We start from the raw sequence: 23,005 nt of genomic DNA on the forward strand, positions 1-23,005 counted from the left end.
GCTTTAGGAAGGATGAAAAACAGCGTAGATTCATTCGGCGCCGTGTCTGAGTCCGCTAAATCCATTCAGAGGTGCACCCAGCTCTGTGAGTTCATCAACTCCTCCAGAAACTGTACATGGATGATAAAGGCTTTCAATAGTGCTTCCGACTAAACCCAGCCCGGTTTGATGAACTGTTATCCGGTGTCTGCGGGAAGATTTCCTATTGGTACACCAACAACAGGCTACGTCATAATCACACCCCACAAGAGCTCATGAAGTTCATGATTGGTTCATGACAAAGGTTCATGATTGGTTGATTCAGCGTTAACATCTGCTGAAATTTGGATTCTTCAAAGTAATCGTTTCGTGCGATACACACAAAACACTCAACTGGCTTCATTCGAGCCACCTCATTTGATCGATAGCCGAATCGGATATCTATTTGTATCTTTGTATCGACTTAACATGAAAATCACTCGCAACTGATGCTTAAGCCACGTCTGATGTGAACGCAGCATTGTAGTTTAGTCCAAAGTACAACTTTACTTTGATTTTATAGTTAATTCATTAATTTGTGGTCTATAAAAACTTTGAGTGAATGTTATTTTTTTCCCTCTTGGGCAGAAAAAAATATTTTGATTTAATATTAAATTAAATTTTTTCAGTTTCAACAAAGTTTTCCTAGAAATCATATGTTGCTGGAAGGGCATCCGCTGCGTGAAAAACGTGCTGAATAAGTTGGCGGTTCATTCCGCTGTGGCGACCCCAGAATAATAAAGGGAGTAAGCCAAAGAGAAAATAAATTAATGAGTTTCAACCAAGTCAAAACTATATACTTTGAGAAAAATTAAAAAATTTAGCTCTTACTAATTAGAATTTTCTTTTAGGTTGGTCCAAAGCAAAACTAAACTTCGTTGCAAGGGTAAAAAAGATAAATCCAAAATGCCAAAGTGAACAAAATTTTTTTTAAGAATGAACTGTGAGCTTAAAATCCTTTTTAGTTTTCTACTGAAGAAGGAAATTAACCTACAACTTGGATGTCCTGAGGGAGAGTAATTTATGATTACTGAGCAAACGACTTCTTTAAGGTGAAACTCTTTGGTGCTTCATTGTAAAATAAGGAACTGGTCATTTGACATCTCGCACTTATATTAAAATCAGTGTGAAATCAAAATGTACGTTTTTTTTGCTAGCCCACATTGTTAGTTCTAAGATGAACAATTTATCTATGCAACTTAATCCACAAAAATTGGTAATCTTCAATAAAAGTCTCACGTTTGCTTCTGGGTTTTGAGTGTTTCCTTCTGTGTTGACGTCAGTTTGACGGCTTCAGCCAGAATATTCTGAATCCCGCCCCCTTACCATTAGTCTGCTATGAACGACTGATGCACGAAAAGAAAGCCCCTCCTTCTTACTCAATATTCAGGAGGAGGTACATCAACATACTAATATCAAAGTCTCAGCTACTTTCAGTTAACATGGACTTTAAGTAGCGTGTGACCAAAACTCGTGACACCACTGTCAATGAATACAAATGTGTTTTGACCACACTAAACAATCAACCCAACAATGACCCCCTTGGCTCAGAGAAGCCTAACAGAAAGTTCCATAGGAACCCGAATAAAATAAAACTAAAATAAAAAATAAATTCAGGTGTTTTCAGAACGCTCAGTTTATCAAAACGTTCAATTCTCTTTTAAATGCTGACCTTTTTTCTCTTCACAGTGACGGCAGACTTCTCTGAACATATTTCAGAGCACAAGCCAGTCTGGTTAAAATGGCAGACGACAACAAGCGCTACAACAGGATTGGTCGGTTACCTTTTTAAAGGCGGAGCTTTATTTATTTTGCTGTTCCAAATGCATGACATCTGTATCTGTAGTGTTTTCAGACACAGCCTGTTTTTGACACGTCAAGCTTATCTCTAGTGGCCAGAAGTCGCATTTTAAGGCTGCCCATCCATCGTTTACCCACATTTGTCCTGGGAAAGCCTGCAGGGCCTTCACAAGAAGTCAGCTTGCATCTTCTCTGGCAGCTGACTCACAGTCACCTCGCTGTAGGACGTCCCGACCAGCACACAGGCAGTCCTTTGAGTCGGGGTCTGTTGACAATGAGGGTCTGTCTCGGTGCAATGGAAACAAGCCCCGTGGCTGTCTGCTAGGCCGTTGGAGAGACGCGTCGAGTTACTAGCGTCCTTGTTGCAGCGTAAAGAGGTTTGCCGTTGAAGATCCTTCTCTCCAGGCACAGGGCTTCCCTTGCAAGGGCTGGAACATATCCGTCTGCGAATCTGAGCCGTGTCCCTGCTCAAAGATTTGCGAAAGTTGGGCTTGAATACCAGGTAGACCACAGGGTTGTAGATGGTGGAGGATTTGGCGAATATAGCTGCTAACGCAAAGGCCATTGGTGGGACATTGTCAGGCTCTCCAAACGCAGCCCACATTGCCACAACCGCATAAGGGCTCCAGGCGGTCAGAAAACCGATGCACACTGCCACCGAGAGCTGTAAGAGAACCAAAAATAGCTCTTAAGAACATTTTATTATGCTCTGGGGGATTTAAACAGCCCACATTGGAGTTTATCAACTCAGGCTCATTATGGATATGTACCCCTGTATACATTTCTGGATAGCGAAATACACCCAAGGAGGGTACTTTTTTTTGCCGTTTTTGTTTTCGCAAATCCACTGTGAGGCCACTGTGTACTCTTTTTCAGATCTCAAATTTCTCTCACAAGTGCCATTTGTGCCTGCTCCTCTCATGTAAATCCACCAGAGGCCACTGTTTTTGTTTTACCTGCTTTCTGGAACCGTTCTTCGCCGGACTTGAACCCCATCGTCATGGTCAACTCCTCTCTGCAACTCAATTACATACGTGGCGACTTTGACGAGCCCCTGACAGAGCAAATAAGTTTTCCACATGGAGGTAAGTGGTCAGCTGGTAGCGTAAAATGAAACAGAGGCCGTCGGTGGTGTCATACCGCCCCCTAGCATTCGTTTTAAAAACGAAATAAAGCCATATGTACCTCTGGCTACATAATTCGCTCTCTCCAGATATGTATACAGGGGTACATATTCACAATCTGCTAAAAGATTAGGGACAATTGGGTTGAAAGTCTGTTTTGGGAGTATTGGAAAACGGATAAAACTCTAGTACTTTTGTAGTAAAAGAATACTATTGAACCATACTGTAGTAAAGTATGTGATTTAATCTGTTGTGGTAAATCTTTAGTGACTTTGGTGATACAACAACTACAGTAATATAAACAAATGACCCAATACTACACTAGTTTTTTTTTTACAATCATATAATACACTACAATACACCCCATTTTACTGTAGTGAACCCTAAAGTATGCTACTGTATTTATTACAGTTCACTATTGTTAATACTGCACTATGCTGTAGCATGCATTAACATTCATTCATTTTCCTTCGGCTAAGTCCTTTATTTATCAGGGGAAGCCACAGAAAATGAACCCCCAACTCTGTCAGCATATGTTTTATGCAGCGGATGCCCTTTCAGTTGCAACCCTATACTGGGAAACACCAATACACTTTCAATCTCACACACTTATTCACTACAGCCAATTTAGTTTATTAAATTCACCTATAGTGCATGACTTTGGACTGTGGGGGAAACCGGAGCACCCTGAGGAAACCCACGCGAACGCAAGGAGAACATGCAAACTCCACACAGAAACGCCAACTGAGTCGAGGATCGAACCAGCGACCTTCTTGCTGTGGGGCGACAGCACTACCTACTGCGCCACTGCATCGCGACATGAAGATCTATTTATTTTAATTTTAATATAGCAATTATTTTCCTTTTAACTTTTGTCACACACACAATTCCACTCTTTTCAACGACTCTACATGTCATTCCACTCAGATCCTTTAAAACCGAGTGTGATGATTTACCTTCACAATGAGGATGTGTGCATTTGTAGTCTTGGTCTGTGGCGACACATGCTGCTGTACTGCCTGCCGGGACCCTCGTACTGTGATCAGGATTAGGATGTAGGAGAGGAGGATGATTCCAAGTGGCAGGGCGTAGCAGAGGAGAAACAGGCAGATAATGTAGGACATGGACAGAGCATCCTGGCCTGGTGCGTACCTGAAAGAAGAACAAAAGCCATACATTTGAGCTCTTGTCGAAGAGCTTCTGGGCACCTTCTGTTTGTTGCATCTGGCTGAAATTACTAATCACTATCATAGCCCCAAGATTTATAAAACAAGACTGAAATCCTTTGGTGATACTTATTTTTGTTAGATACATTACTAGGGGAAAAAACAGCTGCAGAACATTCTTTTGAGCCAAACATTTAACATGATAAAGGAGCACTTCATGTGACAAGCTGTTTTGAGGACTCTTGTGCATCTTTTAAGGTGAGCAGATCATCTGAAACCATAATTCAGAGGCTGAAGGAATTAAGCCATTGTCTGTCTTGTCATGCTGTGTTGCAAAAATGGCCAAAGAATGGATTTCCACAGTCCAGGCCTAAAACAAAAAGCCTCTGTGTTTTGGAACTAAAGCCGCTTTTCCACTATTCTAAGGACAGTGAGGTATGGTATCAGTTCCACGTAATCCTGAAACAACGATGTGCGATTACAAACCATTCTCCTACCTGAATTCTAGGCACGACGAATGTGCTGGACTATATGATACATTTATTGTTATTCCATGAAGTAAATATTAGAAACAGGGAGTCCCTCACTTACTCCCTCCCTGTTAATCAGGTTGCCATCAGGGTGCCTTTTCAAGGTGCAAACGTGCAGAGTAAATATCCACCTCAATACCACTTGATCCCCTTGAGGGAATAAATATCCACATCAACACTACCTTAATACCACTTGCTACTAGGGATGTAACAATATTGTAAATACTGTCATACCGCAATAGTAATTTTTTTCAAAATTACCGTAGGCGGATGACTCAATAAAACTATATTTCTGAGAAAAGTTTGCTTAGGCGATTGAAGCGAACGGTAGGTAGCGGGAACTACAATTCCCATCAGCCTAGGCGGGGCCATCATCCTTTGCCGTCTGTTGTCACTACAGATCCAGTAATGCGGAAATGGAGTGTGTTGCTAGTAGCTGGGAAGAAAAAGAGCTGGAAATGATCGAACCTAAAGCGGGTTTTAAATCGGATGTGTGGAAGCATTTCGGTTTCTTTCTAAAAAGATACGAAAAAGGAGAAAAGGTGACAGACAATGAAAAAAACAGTATGCAGGCACTGCCAGACTGTGGTGAAATAAAAGTCGGGGAATACGACTAAAAACAGTGATGGGGGCTGCAGAACACAGCACACTTGTTAGATTGATGCAGACATTGACTTGTACCACAAAGAGACCTCTATCTCACTCATGGCTTGTACTCCCAAGTGGTGGAAAGACAATGCGCAACGTTACCCACTGCTGTCAACCTTGGCTAAATCATATCTCTCTGTCCCAGAAACCTCAGTCCCAAATGAGAGGGTTCTTTTTTCTGTTGCAGGGGACATGCCCAGAGATCCCAGCATTTACCAGATTATAGTTATATAATAATTTTCCTTAAAAAACCTCTATCTAAGTGAGTGAGTGATTAAATGTTTAATGTGATGAGTTTTCAACAATACTAAATTGAATCTTTATTTTTTTTACATGGTTTAATTAGTTCAGTGCTGAGGTAAATAAACACTTTTGCCACTTTTTTCGAGACTTTTCATTAGTTTTGTTTTTCCTTTAAATTATTCAATAAATACCGTACCGTGCCATTCATACCGAGGAATTATCGTAGCGTGAAATTCTGATACCATTAATCCCTACTCGCTACCACTTTAAAACCACCTCAATACCTCTTGATTCCCTTTGAGCAAGGCACCAATCCCAAAACTGCTGCCCAGGTGGGTGTAAGTCACTTTAAAAAGCTACGACAACTCTGTTACAACCCCAGATCAGAAAAAGTTGAGACAGTGTGGAAAACACAAATAAAAAACAGTAGTGATTTCCAAATTTACTTTGACTTGTATTTCATTGCAGAGAATACATCATCCTTCATTTTCTTGTTGGCGTAGTCCCTTTATCAATCCGGGGTCGCCACAGCAGAATTAACCTCCAACTTATCCAGCACGTTTTTATGCAGCGGATGCCCTTCCAGCCACAACCCTTCTCTGGGAAATGCAGAGAATACACCAAACATTATTTGATGTGTTCCTCATGATTTGTATTGTGTTATTTTTTCAACATAAACACATATTCCAAAGTTGGATCAGTAAAGCGTTTACCACTTTGTAATGTTGCCATTCTCTTTTACAATGCTTAAATGACGTTTAGGGACTGAAGACACCAAGTGTTTTCAGTTTTTCCCGTTCTTCCTGCAAACAAGTTTTAAAGTGCCTCCGGGCACCGGAGTGCGGAGGAAACCCACACGAATGCAGGGAGAACATGCAAACTCCACACAGAAACGCCAACTGAGCCGAGGCTCGAACCAGCGACCTTCTTGCTGTGAGGCGACAACACTACCTACCGCGCCACTGCTTCGCCTAAATTTGGAAATCTTTCGTATTATATTAGCATTTTTCATACCGTCCCAACTTGTTTTTGATTGGGGTTTTAAATGCGTAAATGCAAATCTAATGTATGTTTTCTGTAAGGAATCAGGACCTGGGTTACTGAGCATGTCAAAAACTGATGACTTCAAACTCCAGCTGAGTCTTGCATGTGTATGTGTGTTTGGTGCGTCTAGATCAGCTGAACAAATTCAAAACGGATCTGTTTAATTTTAGGGGAGCAAAATAGGGGAGTTTCAAAAAAGTTGATAAATTGTATATATCCATCACTCATTTTTCATGCAATGTATCTAAATGTGCATTAACACAAGTTGATGAAAACCTAGTTTGTTTTTGTCACCCAGATGTATTTGGTGTCACTCAGCCACCTGACCGTATCACAGAATTATTGAAGACAAATGAGCCTCTGAATCTCCTGTCTGCACTATCCTATAAACAAATGGAAAAAGATATAAAATGCATTTATAAATAATGTGATCATTTTGAATAAGAGTGAAGCCATGTGAGTTCAATAGAACCTCCAACGCTCTTGATTACTTTAAGAAGCATAACATGTTTTGATGTTAAAATGCTTTGTTCAATCTTTATTTAATTTGCAACTATAAATAAGGCATTTGTTTCCAAAGAGTGACAGTACAATGCAAGTTCTTGACACAAAACTGTCACAGTGGTCACATTTACAATTTTCCAATGGCAGATGAAAAAACAGGCAAAACAAATCTAGCATTCGATTGAGCTGGAGATAGGAATCTAAGAAACTAGCCTGTAGCCCAGGCAATCCCACAGACTACCCTGCATTGTGGCAGCAGGTGGCGATGCTGCTAATGGTATATTACACACATCACCTTTAGGCAGATTTTTGTTTTGGGGGGGATTTGTGTGTCTGACTTTCGGAGATTCTTTTAGTATTTCCACTTACATTCTACCGCGCACTTACCAGTCTATGCAGCATGCTGTCCCATAGGGTTCAGGGCCATAGTGGCCCCAATTTGCCAAGGGACCCACAGCAAACACCATGGCATAACACCAAACCCCTACTATCATCAGACAGGCATGAGAGTAGGAGAATTTGTTACCTATGAAAAGAGAGAAAACAAAGTTATTTGGCAAAATAATGTTTTGAATCATATAAAAAGAGGCCTTTTTTATTAATCTTAAATATATTTTCTACAAATACTTAAAAAACTAACAAAAAAGAAAAATATTTGATAAATTATCAATAAATATAAAAATAAATAAATTATATAAAACTAATATATATATATATGTTTTTTTACCGTCAAATAAAACATACATTTGCATGTAACTTTTGCATATCAGCCAGTCAACACACTTACAATTTTTATATATATTTATTTCCATATTATATATATATATATATATATATATATATATATATATATATATATATATATATATATATATATATATATATATATATATAATACTTGCCATATTATATATATTTTATATGACAGTTCTGTCTGGTTCTTGAATCTGATTGGCTGATTGCCAAACAAGATTCTGTGTATTACTCCGCCCACATACAGTGACATCAGATCAATAAACTCACTGCAGTTTGACAAATATTGCAGTTTTTGGACAACATAATACACTTTTGAGGCTTTTTTAGGTGAATGCCGTTGTTTATTTAAGGGTAGTGCCTATTTTAAACATTTATAATTATAGAGATCGGCGGCCGTCATACTGAGCAGAGCAAAGACAGTTGCGCCACAAAATGGTGGTAGAGACTGCTATTAATCCTTAGGCGAGAAAAACTCAACTTTTTTTTCATATTTCAATCTCTCTCTTTTGTATGTTGTAGTGCTGTATTTATACAACTGTAATCTGTTAGGTTTTGCTTTGCTTTGGCGTTTTTTGGGGTCAATTATTGTGATCTCCCGATTGCAACATGGAAATACTGGGAAATCTCTGATGGCATTCCATGTCGTTCAGCCTTAATACCTAAAAATGTGAGCAAAATCACCTGTTTTGTCACCACTTTAGACATTATGCTAGAGAATCATTCACATATTAGCTCTAAGTGAAGTTTATATATAAACTAATTTTCGAGAGGATTATGTGATTATGATTGAACACGGCTGGTTCTGCATTAGCTACGTATGATCCACCAATCAGGCCAGTCCTAACCCACTAAAAAGAGCCAGGGTTTCTCACTACAGCCATCTTCGATTTGAAGAATCCCCCCTTCCACCCCTACTTCTCCACCTTTCCCTTCATAGGGCAGCACGGTGGCCCAGTGGTTGGTTCTGTTGCCTCACAGCAAGAACGTCACCGGTTCTAGTCATTTAACAGTTTGCATGTTCTTCCCGTGCTCGCGTGGGTTTTCCCCGGGTTCTCCGGTTTCCTCCCACATTCCAAAAACATGCACTACAAGTGAATTGATCAATCTAAATTTAGCACTACAGTCAAACATTCATTTTAGTCATCAGCTCTTATCAAGGGGGGAGTAGTCGAGATCTACCTTAAGACTCCCCTCTCACCCTGCAAATGGGAGGGAGCCCAGGGCTCAAGGACCTTTTGGGCTCACGGATCTCTCCCGGGACAGCACGCCAAACTTGCTTATAATCAATCAGCAGCTAAGTGTGAACTCTTGAACATGACGTTGGTGAAGTAGCAACGATTTCTGAGGTTCTGAGGGTCAGCTGCAGATGCGAATGAAAGGCGGAAAAAAGTAGTTCCTATTACAAAATGCTCGCATGGGTTTCCCCCGGTTTGCTCCAACAGTTCAAAAACACACAATATACGTAATTTTACCATACCAAATTGCCACGATAGATGAGCTCTTAGATAGGAGTACAGCTATCCCTATAATCTGTGATTAGCCATTAACAAGTTGGGGGAGTTCATCAAGATCTGAGCTCAAAGTCTCCTCTCGCCCTGCTGATGGGAGGGAGCCCAGAACTCGAGGATCTTATAAGCTCAGGGCTCTCTCCTGGGAACAGTACGCCATACAAGCTTCATTATCAATCATGAGCTAAGTGTGAACTCTTGAACTCAGAACAAAAAAGTGCATGCGGTGTGATTGGCCCTTTAAGGAACCACATCTTATCTGGCCTCTAAATTTTGACATTACCTGCATAGGCGTTTTCTCCTCCTCCACCTAAGTTCTCCATCTGTTCCCCTGCTGTCCTCCTTGCCATCTTAATCTCTGCTCTCAAGCTCGCCCACACACTGATAAATTTCCCCATCTGAATGATCTCCACTCCCCCACACACGCCTTCATCTCTTCAATAGTCAATCAAAAGTCAAAACCCGTACGGCCTGACAAAAACTCTAATGAGTCCCGTCAATACGTGAGAGTATTGAGCCGAAAGCCAAACAAACAGCGGGCATCACTGAAATATCATATAAACACAGAAAGGAGTATAATGAGTTTTGGCTTTGGGTGGCATCGCGGCGGGACAGAGGAGATGTGTGCGCATGAATCTAATTCTTAATCAAGATACGTAGGAAGATCAGGGAGAAAAAGAAATATATTCTGGAGTGAATAGTTTGCACATTTTGCACCAGACACTTTCTTATAATCGTATTAAAAAACTAAATTCTGCATTGCTGAGCGTGCCTCACACAGGTGAGTGGGCCTGACAAACCACCTGTAGAATCACTCTCCATATGCAACAGACATTTTACTTAAACTCCATCTTACTCTGTTTCAAGAGTTCACACTTAGCTAATGATTGACAATAAAGCGTGTTTGGCATGCTGTCCCAAGAGAGAGCATGTTCGTTTATTTTCTTTATGAATGGTTTATTTTAACCATTCATAAAGAAAATAAACAAACATGTAACCAAACCTTCCACCCACCTCCAACACAAGCACATATGAACATACAAACACAAAAGCCCTTTACAGTTCACCTCAACTTTGGAAAGTTAACAGATCCCAGGTCAGTGCCTTGAGCCCTGGGCTCCCTCTCGTTCACATGGCGAGAGGGGAGTTTGAGCTCAGGTTTATAGAGAACTCCCCTGATATTTATGGCTAATGACAAATTAGGGATTGGTAGGGAGAGATATACTGATGATTAAGAGCTTGTCTGTGGTGTTAACTTGGTTTGGTCAGTTCACATATGTTGCAAGTTTTTGGACTGTGGGAGGAAACCGGAGAACCTGGGGGAAGCCCATGCGAGCACAGAGAGAATGTGTAAGCTCTGCACAGAAATGACAGCCGGCCTATTAGAGATTTGGATTAGTGAAGGTCTTGCTGTGAAGCAACCAGTCCCGGATTGGCTAATCGGGAGAACTGGGAGAATTTCCGGTGGGCCGGTCTGTTTTTTGGCCGCGAGGGCCGGTGTCCCTAGCTCCAGAATCTGTAGCTCTCAGCAGTCACACTTTTTAAATTAATTAATTTATTTACTTGACCACAGTGTTCTTATTCATTATTTTACAGCAGCTCTTCTCTCTTTATCTATTTTATCCCAGCCTCGTGAGCAAGATGCAGCCTGCAGGTTAATGATGATATAACTCAGATGAGTCACCAGTTAATGTACAGCTGTTGTGGTCCAGTGGTTAGCATGTTAGGTTACCGCGCCTCCGACCCGAGTTTGATCCTCGTCTGAGTAACTTATTTGTATTGTTAAGACATAAAATACTGTAAGGGTTGATGAACATTTGAAGTTCTAAAGCAGCTGTTTTCTCAAAAAAAGACGTGATAGTGTCATTAGTAACTGAATTGGAAATGACCTTATTTTAATATAGTCAATCGTGAACTGAGATGGGCCGGTCTGAGGCTTGAAACTCCAGGGCTGAAAAGGAGTCCCACTCCAGCCCTGGAAGCAACAGTGCTAACCACTAGGCCACTTTGCCACCCTATCAAGGAAAAGAAAGAAGGAGTAGGGGTGGAAGGGGGGGGTTCTTCAAGCCGAAGATGACTGAGGTAAGGAACATTATTTATAATGTGTTAGGAAACTTCCGATTGGTGAATCATGCAGTAGCTAATGCAGGACCAACTGTGGTCAATCATAAGCATGTGATCCTCTCGAAATTAGTTTATTAATAAACTTGACTTATATATAATAACTTTAATGGTTAAAAGCTATTAGTTACCAGTCAATTAGTTAAAGTTATGGCAACTAATAACCTTAACATTTCCGAAATTGATTGTAACGCAATAATGTGAATTTTTTGTACAGCTGCTTTGAAACAATAATTATGCTGAAAAGTGTGATACAAATAAACTTGAATTAAATTACAAGGACTTGATAAGAAAACAATGTTTACCTGTGATTGCATAACAAAATCAGTTGTTTTCATGAACCTTAAATACCTCCTTTGCACAAAATTAAATACATTTCTTGCAAAATATTGTTCTGTCTTGTGTAAAAGTACTACTATAGTCTGCACTAATTCACATTCTGCACACATTTCAACAACCCAGGTTAGTTCTGATTACGCACCCCATATACATTTCTGGAGAGAGCAAAATACGTCCCAGGAGATATGTTTTTACAGTTTTTGTTTTTTTTAATCCACCAGAGGCTGCTGTGCACGCTTTTTCATATGTCAAATTTCTCTTGTGAGTGCCATTTGTGCCTGTTTTTTCTCACAGAAATCCACCAGAGGCCACTGTCGACCGGCTACTCTGAAATACCCCCTCTCACCCCCTTCCCTAAACCCAAACAATAGTGTTTTAAAAAGCACCAATTGACCTGCCCACCCCCTTCCCTAAACCCAAACTACACTTTTAAAAAGCAATCCAGAAAAAGAAAAGCCCTCGTCTGATTTTTACCACGTTTTCAGATTTTACCACGTTCTCAGCCTGTTATTTACTTGTTTATTAAATTTTTTTTGGCTTCTGTTTTTGTCTTCCACTTTCTGGAACTGTTCGTCACCAGAATTCAACTCTGTTGTCGTGATCAACTCATCTCTGCGTCTTAAGTCTGCTGACGTAGATGTTGAGTTACCAGACAAACTGGCAACAACAGAAAAGCCATCCATGCGAAGGTACACAGTAAGCTGGTAAGCAAGAAAAGACACGACATCATACCGCCCCGTAGCATCCATTTTAAAGATGAAATGTAGCCATACGTAGCTCTGGCTACATAACTCATGATCTCCAGAAATATATATAGGGCTACGTTCCCACAATGAGCTTATGTTGTATTTCAAAGTCCTGGCTGCGGAGGAAGCTAATACAGGTACTCAACTGGCCTGTCTACTGTACCGACCTGTCTTAAATAGAATATTTGAGACACATTTTGAAGCAGTACTGTTGCCCACCTTAATGCTGTGTTCACACCAGACGCGGAACGCGCGGTTAAATCGCGCTATTCGCACGTAAATAGCCGCGTGAACATTTGAGTTTACTCGCCTTATTCGCGCATCGACCCTCACTTAATTTCCGTGTCAAATCCGCTTCAATCGCGTGTCAAATTCACTTCAAAACAGACACGGATTCGCGTGATGGGCAGGGCTTCTGTCTGCCCGATGACTCTAGCTTCATAGCTAAATGGCTAACATGGATTTTATTAAGAAAATAACAGTGTTAATGTGCTTTATGGAGACTGAAAAACAGCGTCGATACGTTTTGGGTCCTGTCTGAGTCCACTGCATTCTTTCAGAGGTGCATCCAGCTCTGTGAGCTCATAAACTCCTCCAGAAACTGAACCTGGATGACGGAGACTTTCAGCGGTGCTTCTGACTGAGCCAAGCCCAGTTTGATGACTTGTTGTTGGTGTCCCGGGGGAAATCCTCCATTAACAGGTTCTACATCACAATCACGCCCCCACAAGAGCAAGCTTCTGATTGGTTAAAGCGGTGCGAATGTCCGCTGAAGTTCAGATTTTCGAACTCGAGAGATTCGTGCGAAATGCTTGTAAGCGCGTCAAACGCGCAAACGCTCAATTCGCCTCGCGCATATCGCGCTATTCGCACCGCACCATTTGCGCAATTTGCGTCATTCGCTATGCGCCATTCGCGCGTATCGCGCCGCAGGATGTCTATTTGCGCGTTTGCATTGACTTAACATGTAAATCACTCGTGCTTGACGCGCATTCCGTGTCTGGTGTGAACGCAGCATAAGACTTGTTTGCAGGAAGAATGGAACAAAATTACACCTAAAACACTTACTCACTTGTTGTCTTCAGTCCCTAAACATCTTTTAAGTACTGTAAAATGGAATCGCAACATTACAAACGCTTTATTGTTGCAACTTTTTTTTTGAAAAGTGTTGTAAATAAGATTGTAAAATGTGTTCATGTTGAAAAAAAGCCCAATAAAACTCATGAGGAACACATTAAATAACATTTGCTGCATTGTCTGCAATGAAATACATTCATTCATTTTCTTGTCGGCTTAGTCCCTTTATTAATCCGGGGTCACCACAGTGGAATGAACCGCCAACTTATCCAGCAAGTTTTTACGCAGCAGATGCCCTTCCAGCCGCAACCCATCTCTGGGAAACATCCGCACACACATTCACACACACACTCATACACTACAGACAATTTAGCCTGCTCAATTCACCTGTACCACATGTCTTTGGACTGTGGGAGAAACCGGAGCACCTGAAGGAAACCCACGCGAAGGCAGGGAAAACATGCAAACTCCTCACAGAAATGCCAACTGAGCCGAGGTTCGACCCAGCGACCTTCTTGCTGTGAGGAGACAGCACTACCTACTGCGCCCCTGCCTCACCCAATGAAATACAAGACAAAATAAATATAGAAATCACTACTTTCTTTTTTTATTGGGTTTAAATTATGTGTATAGCTAAGTACTTATAGTTTATGTATAGTTATTAGTTAGATTACAGCTCTGATGTGTTAGTTATGTATAGATTTAAAATCAGCACTTAAGTCCAGTGTTGTGTTCTTATTTACGATTATGTGTATTCATGTAGCACTGTTGTCCTGCGAGACATGACGTTTCGTTCAAGTGTACGTTCACAAATGCCATCTTGACTTGAATGTTGTCAAAGGAAGATTACCGTAGTTTGGGAAGCAGACTTTGAGGCAGCAGACGGACGACAGAGCCGTGAGGTTTGTCAGGCTGGATAATCCGAAGAGGACGCCGCATACAGCATAGCATAAACACGTCAGCTCTCCAAACAACCACCTGAGAAAACCAGACAGAAAGAGAGAGAGAGAGAGAGAGAGAGAGAGAGAGAGAGATCTGCGTTTATATTTAAATTTTAGATGTATGCATTACATTCATTTTCTTTTCAGCATTGTCCCTTTATTAATCCAGGGTCGCCACAGCAGAATGAACCGCCAACTTATCCAGCATATGTTTTACATAGCGGATGCCCTTCCTGCTGCAACCCATCTCTTGGAAACATCCACACACATTCATTCACACACATAAATACATACATTCATTCACATACACTACAAACAATTTGGCCTACCCAGTTTACCTACCGCATGTCTTTGGACTGTTGGGGAAACCGGACCACCCGGAGGAAACCCATGCCAACATGGGGAGAACATGCAAACTCCACAGAGAAACACCAACTGACCCAGCCGAGGCTCAAACCAGCAACCTTCTTGCTGTGAGGCAACAGCACTACCTACTGTGCCACCGTGTAGCCTATGAAGAATCTTTCTATGCAATATTCCAAAATGGACATTAAAAATAGGTAGATGAAAACATAACTAATGACCAGGTTGTTTCTTTTGATTCCTTATATGTTCAGCTTTTCTCATAATGTGGTTTTATGTCCAAATTGTGAAGTCTCAAACTGAATTTAAGTAAGCAAATACAAGGCTATGCTTGGACCCTTTTTCTCCAGTGATTAATATGAGGTTTTTTTTGGACTTGTTATATCTTTGGCAACAGTTCTTTTAACCGTAACTGATGCAGTGTGGAGCTTCTTAAAAAGCAATGTCGGAATGGCCATATTCCATGATGACAGTGCCAAGATTCATCAGGCTCAAACTGTAAAAGAAGGATTCATTTCCACACACGAATTCACCCCCAATTGACCTGAACACTGCTGAAAGTCTTGAGAGGTTTTTGTCATGTGAAGCCACTTCCAAACGTGGTTGTTTATGGAACAAAACTACATACGCCATCAGCTTGAATTAAAATGTTACCAAATGTACAACAACAGGCATAAAGCAGGCATATAAATCACTGCAAAGTACTTGATTAGCTAAATCCAAAGAGCAACTGATAGCCACAGACAGAGCTGGGTTATTGATACTGTGAATGTAATCTGTATTGTAACTGTATTGTAATCTGGCTGGCTAGCGGAAGGGAGGTATTTATTTATTGTTATTTAACAAAGTAAATATGTTAAATAAATACACAAACTTAGGTAGAAGCATACGCATAAAACACAAATGCAGAACTTTTCTCACAAGTATTTGTCAGGGTTCTGCCACTCTGGTCTTGTAAATTCTTGTTTTGGTGGCAGAGCTCGGACGCTAGCCCTGTCTGGTCCTGTTTCTGTCTCTGTGTGCGCGCGTGCCATCGTGAGTGTTTGCAGAGTGTGCACGCTCCTGCTTGAAGCGTGATTTATACTTCTGCGTCAAATGACCGGCGTAACCAACGGCGCATGTAACATGCGTGGCTGTGCATTTATACTTCTGCATGCTGTCTCTGTTGGTCTGCAATAACACTTCCAAAACGCTAGTGGGCAGTGAGGTGTAAATGTTCCTCTGTGTCGAGTTTCTTCGCAGCATTTTTGCTTTTCCTGAACACCTCCGGGATGTACAAGTGGCTCAAACTCGCTCATTTTGTAGCAGGAACCGGCAGACGTGCAACAACTTTAACTATGAGGTAAACACAAAACAAAACTTTCCATCCGGAGCTCCTTCACGGTACTCCACACTTGTAAACAATCGCTCGCGCCATTCGCGCGGCTCTCTGTCTCGCCCAGCCTCGTCAGCACTACCAAGCCGACCAATCACAGAGCTTACGCTACGCGTCGTTGCGACGTGTAGTTACATTTTTTGAGAGGTGCACGTCAGTGACGGCGACGGCCACGGCGAAGGGCCAGCGTCAGCGCCGTAGCATACGCCGGTGTTTGACGCAGAAGTATAAATCAGCCTTGTGGCTGTGCATTTATACTTCTGCATGCTGTCTCTGTTGGTCTGCATTAACACTTCCGAAACGCTAGTTGGCAGTGAGGTGTAAATGTTCCTCTGTGTCGAGTTTCTTCGCTGCTTTTTTGCGTTTCCTGAACACTTCCTGGATGTACAAGTGGCTCAAACTCGCTCATTTTGAGGCAGGAACCGGCGGACGTGCAGCAACTTTAACTATGAGGTAAACACAAAACAAAACTATCCATCCGGAGCTCCTTGACGGGACTCCACACTTGTAAACAATCGCTCGCGCCATTCGCGCGGCTCTCTGTCTCGCCCAGCCTCGTCAGCACTACCAAGCCGACCAATCACAGAGCTTACGCTACGCGTCGTTGCGACGTGTAGTTACATTTTTTGAGAGGTGCACGTCAGTGACGGCGACGGCCACGGCGAAGGGCCAGCGTCAGCGCCGTAGCATACGCCAGCGTTTGACGCAGAAGTATAAATCAGCCTTGTGGCTGTGCATTTATACTTCTGCGCGCTGTCTCTGTTGGTCTGCATTAACACTTCCGAAACGCTAGTTGGCAGTGAGGTGTAAATGTTCCTCTGTGTCGAGTTTCTTCGCTGCTTTTTTGCATTTCCTGAACACTTCCGGGATGTACAAGTGGCTCAAACTCGCTCATTTTGTGGCAGGAACCGGCGGACCTGCAACAACTTTAACTATGAGGTAAACACAAAACAAAACTTTCCATCCGGAGCTCCTTGACGGGACTCCACACTTGTAAACAATCGCTCGCGCCATTCGCGCGGCTCTCTGTCTCGCCCAGCCTCGTCAGCACTACCAAGCCGACCAATCACAGAGCTTACGCTACGCGTCGTTGCGACGTGTAGTTACATTTTTTGAGAGGTGCACGTCAGTGACGGCGACGGCCACGGCAAAGGGCCAGCGTCAGCGCCGTAGCATACGGCGGCGTTTGACGCAGAAGTATAAATCAGAGGCGGCCGCGCAGGCTCTGCGGCCCTCGGACACGCGCGCTCTTGTACTCGTGTTTGTGTTTTCGTCTGTCTGCAGCGTGGTGTTTCATTCCCAGCGTCTCAGTCTAGTTGGTTTCGGTTTTGGTCGGCGCTTGGATGAAGCATGCACGCTGCGTGTGTGAGCGCACGGTGATAGTTTTCATTCATCGTGTGCTCGTGTCTTGCGTCTGTTGTGAAAGCACGTGACTCTATGTTTACATTGTGGTCACAAGCTTTTGTCGTGTGCTTCAGTGTTGTGCTTGTGTTGTCATGAACATGCGGTTAATGAGTTCTCTCATTGGCTGCATGTTCTTGTCCTGTTTTATGTGAGCGCATGGCTTGTCTCGTCTCTGTCATGCGCTCTCGCGTCTATTGTCTTGTCCCACCCACCTTGTTTTCTTGTTTGTAATTATTATTTTCACCTGTCCGCCTGTCTGTTTATTGGTTTGTCTTTCCTATTTATTCTCCTAGTGTGCTCTGTTCTGTGCTGGTCCGTTGTTGATTGTTTCCCTTCTCTGTTGTATGAGGTCTGTTGGTATCTGTTTTACAACAGTGATTTAAAGTAGTGTGTCATGCCAAGAGCAAGTCTAGTTGTGTGTGTATAATAATGCTGTGTTTTCCCCCACATGGGGAGATTTGAGTTTGTTTTTGTTTTATTTTTTAATAAATCCTTCACTTCCTGCATTTGGGTCCTCGCCTCCTCTCCATCCACCCCCATACCGTGACAGTATTAGCTGGGGACCAGACTCACTAGCAGTCCAGCCGCATGTACATTCCAACAGCCATTCACCCCGGACTACATCTCCCATAATGCATTATGCCAATCGACCATCTACAGCTGTTTTCAATCTGGACACTGATTATGCTCACACAGCTGCAGGACATTGCATACACACACTATTTAAGCACGTTATGCCGAGTTCTGACTACATGATTTTAGCCCCGATTTTGACTCGCCGACAGGTTTTGAGAAATCGCTGACATATGGTTGAAATCACAGGCAAATCTGTGCTAATTCATGCGAGTGACAACCACACAGTAAACTATCAAAGACGTGATCTAAGAGAATCGTTAATGCGTTAATGCAGCTAGCTCTCTGCAACCCATCACTGGGAAACACCCATACACAACTCTCCTGCCTGCCAGACTTGCTGGAATGTTCCACAAGACTCGTTATGACATGTTTTAAATATTGTTATGACTTTTTATTCTCTTTTCTTCCTTTATGTCAAGCTGCTTGGACACAATCTGTGTTGTATAAAGTGCTATAGAAATACAGATGAATTGAATTCAAGTAAATAGGACACAATCTACATCGTATAAAGAAATAAAGAGGAAGTAAATATGCCTACTTGTGAGCGAAGGCTGATGGGATCGCCAAGGGAAAAAGCGAAACCGTCATCCCAAGGTCACTGAAGGACAAATTGACGATGAAGAATTCTGCCGGCTTCAGAGACGATCTCTTTCGATATGCAACTAGGAGCAGGACGCCATTTCCCAACAGCGACAGGATACCTGAAATAAGAAGTAAAAAGCATTAAGTGAAGTAAACAGGCATTAGCACAAGCACTTTCTGTCTTCTTGATCTAACACTCCGCAGCTCCTATTTTACTGCTTTGCTATTGCTTGGCAAGAGCTGAAACTGCTATGATTTATTCTGGTACTTTACGATTTGAAGCCACTCTTTAAACCGCTGTATGTCCCCTTGCTCCGTTTGCCAGTAACCTCCGAGGTTTGGATCTAACAGTCCTTGATATTTTAGTGTTCACAATATAGTATTGCTGTAGATCAAACGTTAGTGAATGACAAGAAGTGGAGGATCTGAATGCCTAGAAATGCCAGGTAATGTAAATTCTACACACCGAGATTGTGTGCTGATATTCAGAAAATGATGAGGTCCCTCTTTATATGAAGTGGCCTTAACTACTAGGTACTAACATAAAAAAATTAGTACAATGTACTTATTGTGTTTATCTTGTATTGTACAAGACGTACGGTAAGGTTGGAGACAGGTTTTGTGGTAGTGTTAAGGGTAGGTGTAAGGGGATGGGTCAATGTTGTAATTATAAATGCAATTACATGCATAAAATATATACAGTACACTCATGGGCCACTTTATTAGGTACACCGTACTAGTACCAAATTGGACCCCCTGTTGCCTTTAGAACTGCCTTAATCCTGCATGGCATAGATTCAACAAAGTACTGGAAATATTCCTTGGAGATTTTGGTCCTTATTGACATAGCATCATGCAGTTGCAGCAGATTTGTCGGCTGCACATCCATGATGCGAATCTCACATTCCACAACATCCCAAAGGTGCTCTATTGGATTGAGATCTAGTGACTGTGGAGGCCATTTGAGTACAGTGAACTCATTGTCATGTTCAAGAAAACAGTCTGAGATGATTCTCGCTTTACGACATGGTGCATTATCCTGCTGGAAGTCGCCATCAGAAGATGGGCACACTGTGGTCATAGAGAGATGGACATGGTCAGCAACAATACTCGGGTAGGCTGTGGTATTGACAGGATGCTTGATAGGTATTAATGGGCCCAAGAAAATATCCCCCACACATTACACCACCACCAGCAGCCTTAACCATTGATACAAGGCAGGGCGGATCCATGCTTTCATGCTGTTGATGACAAATTTGGACCCTACCATCCGAATGTCGCAACAGAAATAAAAGACTCATCAGAGCAGGCAACGTTTTTCCAATCTTCTATTGTACAATTTTGGTGAGCCTGTGCAAATTGTAGCCTCAATTTCCTGTTGTTAGCTGACAAGAGTAGCACCCGGTGTGGTCTTCTGCTGCTGTAGCCCATCTGCCTCAAGGTTCGGCATGTTGTGTGTTCAGAGATGCCCTTCTGCAGACCTTGGTTTGAGTTACTGCTGCCTTTCTTTCAGTTTGGACCAGTCTGGCCATTCTCCTCTGACCTCTAGCATCAACAAGGCATTTGCGCCTACAGAACTGCCACTCACTGGATATTTACTCTTTTTCAGCCCATTCTCTGTAAACCTTAGAGATGGTTTTGCAGGAAAATCCCAGTAGATCAGCAGTTTCTGAAATACTCAGACCAGCCCGTCTAGCACCAACAACCCTGCCACATTCAAAATCACTTAAATCCCCTTTCTTTCCCATTCTGATGCTCGGTTTGAACTGCAGCAGATCGTCTTGACCATGTCTACATGCCTAAATGCATTGATTTGCTGCCAGCTGATTGGCTGATTAGAAATTTGTGTTGACGAGCAGTTGGATAGGTGTACCTAATAAAGTGGCCGATAAGTGTTAGTACAATATAACCACTGTATTTGCAGCTGAAAGGGCATCCGCTGTGTAAAACATATGCTGCATAAGTTGGCGATTCATTCTGCTGTGGCGAGCCCTGATGAATAAAGGGACTAAGCCGAAGGAAAATGAATAAATGAATGTTACAAATGAAACGCACTGAAAGAAACTCTCGAAACTCAACTATTTTTTCTTGACAAAAAGTTATAGGACAATCCTTAAGGCTGCACTGGATACCCACATCAATTTTATGGGGCTTTTTAGAACGATGAGTTTGGTTTTATGATTTGTATGTTTTAATGGTCGATTCAGAAAGCGTGTAACCTCACATTATTTTGTGGTAGCTATTGAGCAACAGGCAGTGATGTAATGTTATTAAACCTCCTTCAATATACTTTCAGCAAATTCAAAGTCATTTCCAAGGACAAATTACAAAGAGCAAAATGGCTTGATGGTTAAAGAGCTGGATTTGGGATTCATAGGTTGCAGGTTCGAGTCCTTTCGAGGTAATCAATGAACAGCTTTAGAAACAAAAAGATAATACATTTAAATTCATGTGAAATATTTATAATTTTTATTTGTTTCTCTTGAATTTTGCTCTTTTATTTATTTATTTATTTATTTATTTTTAATTGTTTAATTTTTTTTCATTTAATATTCTTACTTAACATAAATTTCAGTGTACTAATTTTGGACCATTATTCGTTATTTTATTAGATTAGCTCCAGATTTGGCTTTAGTACTAATTAATCTAATGTATATGCACACATATAATCAACACAGGCTCATTCTGTAACTGTAGATCTTTATATATATTTCAGGAGAGTGTAAAATACGTCCCTCGAGGTATGTTTAATCTTATTTTTTGTTTTCGCGAATCCACCAGAGGCCGCTGTGTACGCATTTTGAGATCTCAAATTTCTCTTGCGAGTGTCATTCGCGCCTGCTCTTCTCGCGTCAGTCCACCAGAGGCCCCTGTCGACTGAATGACTAACTGACTGGCCGACCGATTGACTGACCCACCCTCCTCCTTGCCTAAACCCAACCAATAGTGTTTTCAAAACCGACGATTCCACCGACATACATGGCGAACTACCGAACAAACTGGTAGCAGTGGGAAAGCCGTCCATATGGAGGTAAGCGGTTAGCTGGTAAGTGCAAAAAGGACTGGCCTCATGCCACCCCATAGCGTTTGTTTTAAAGGCAAGACGAAATCCAGCCATACGTACTTCTGTCTACATAATTCGCAATCTCTAGAAATGTATATAATGATACGTTTTCAGAATGAGCCTATGCTGCATATAATAATGTAAAGCTTCCTATAGAAAATATCAAGTTAATTGAGAGATTTGTGAGGGGTGTACTCATATATGCATCCTAGGCTGCATTTAATTTTTAAAACGAATGCTATGGGGCGGTATGACGCTGTTCCCTTTCGCGCTGACCAGCTGACCAATTACGTTCGCTTGCTTTTTAAAACTGTCGATTGGGTTTAGGGAAATAGGTGAACAGGTCAATCTGTGCTTTTGAAAACACTATTGGTTGGGTTTAGGAAAGGAGGAGGGTGGGTCAGTCGATCGGTTAGTTAGTCAGTCAGTCAGTCGACAACGGCTTCTGGTTGATTTACGTGAGAACTGTTTGTGCGAATGGCACTCGCGAGAGAAATTTAAGATCTCAAAAAGTGTGCACAGCGGCCTCTGGTGGATTTGCGAAAACAAAAACTGCAAAAAAAAACATAGCTCCTGGGACGTGTTTGGTGCACTTCAGGAATATATATAGAGGTACTTTTCAAAATGTTGAGCACTGAATATGCATCATTGTGGAAAAAAAAAATTCAGCTTTTATGCTTTTATTTACATTTAAACAAAAACTTTAAGTCAGAATTTGTCAAAGGTATAAATATTTTTGGGCTTGACTGTATATAAAAATGTCTTCCCCCTCAACTTTCTCGCCTGCCTTTTAAATAAAGGCTAAAAGGCTCTAAATTTGTCAAAGAAACAGTTGTAAATACTGTACTCACAGAAGATTGAGTAAAGGGAACCCATAAAGACGTCGTGCTCCTTTCGGATTTTGGAAACAAAATGTGTCGTTTCCGAGGTGTTTCCCATCTGCAGACGAGATAAAAGACAAGACAAGAAGTTTAGACGGACAGTGGAAAAGGATGAAGCTGAAACAAGAACAAGTA

General features: G+C 41.8%; 1 protein-coding gene across 2 annotated transcripts in view; it reads right to left on the reverse strand.

The window, feature by feature from the left end:
• Positions 1-727: 727 nt before the first annotated feature.
• The window catches only part of opn7d (opsin 7, group member d), an 89,240-nt gene continuing 66,962 nt past the window's right edge, over positions 728-23,005 (reverse strand). Inside the window, exons 2-7 of one of the 2 annotated variants that reach the window (XM_087262511.1) lie at positions 22,841-22,928; positions 18,882-19,044; positions 14,475-14,602; positions 7,465-7,603; positions 3,899-4,094; positions 728-2,482 (exon numbers count right to left, since the gene is read on the reverse strand). In XM_087262511.1, coding sequence (XP_087118637.1) covers positions 1,985-2,482; positions 3,899-4,094; positions 7,465-7,603; positions 14,475-14,602; positions 18,882-19,044; positions 22,841-22,928 — 1,212 coding nt within the window. In that variant the 3' untranslated portion in view covers positions 728-1,984. 2 annotated transcript variants of the gene reach the window in all.

This window comes from Danio rerio, chromosome 8 (genome assembly GCF_052040795.2).
Source record: "Danio rerio strain M-AB ecotype USA chromosome 8, GRCz13ab, whole genome shotgun sequence".
NCBI lineage: Eukaryota > Metazoa > Chordata > Actinopteri > Cypriniformes > Danionidae > Danio > Danio rerio.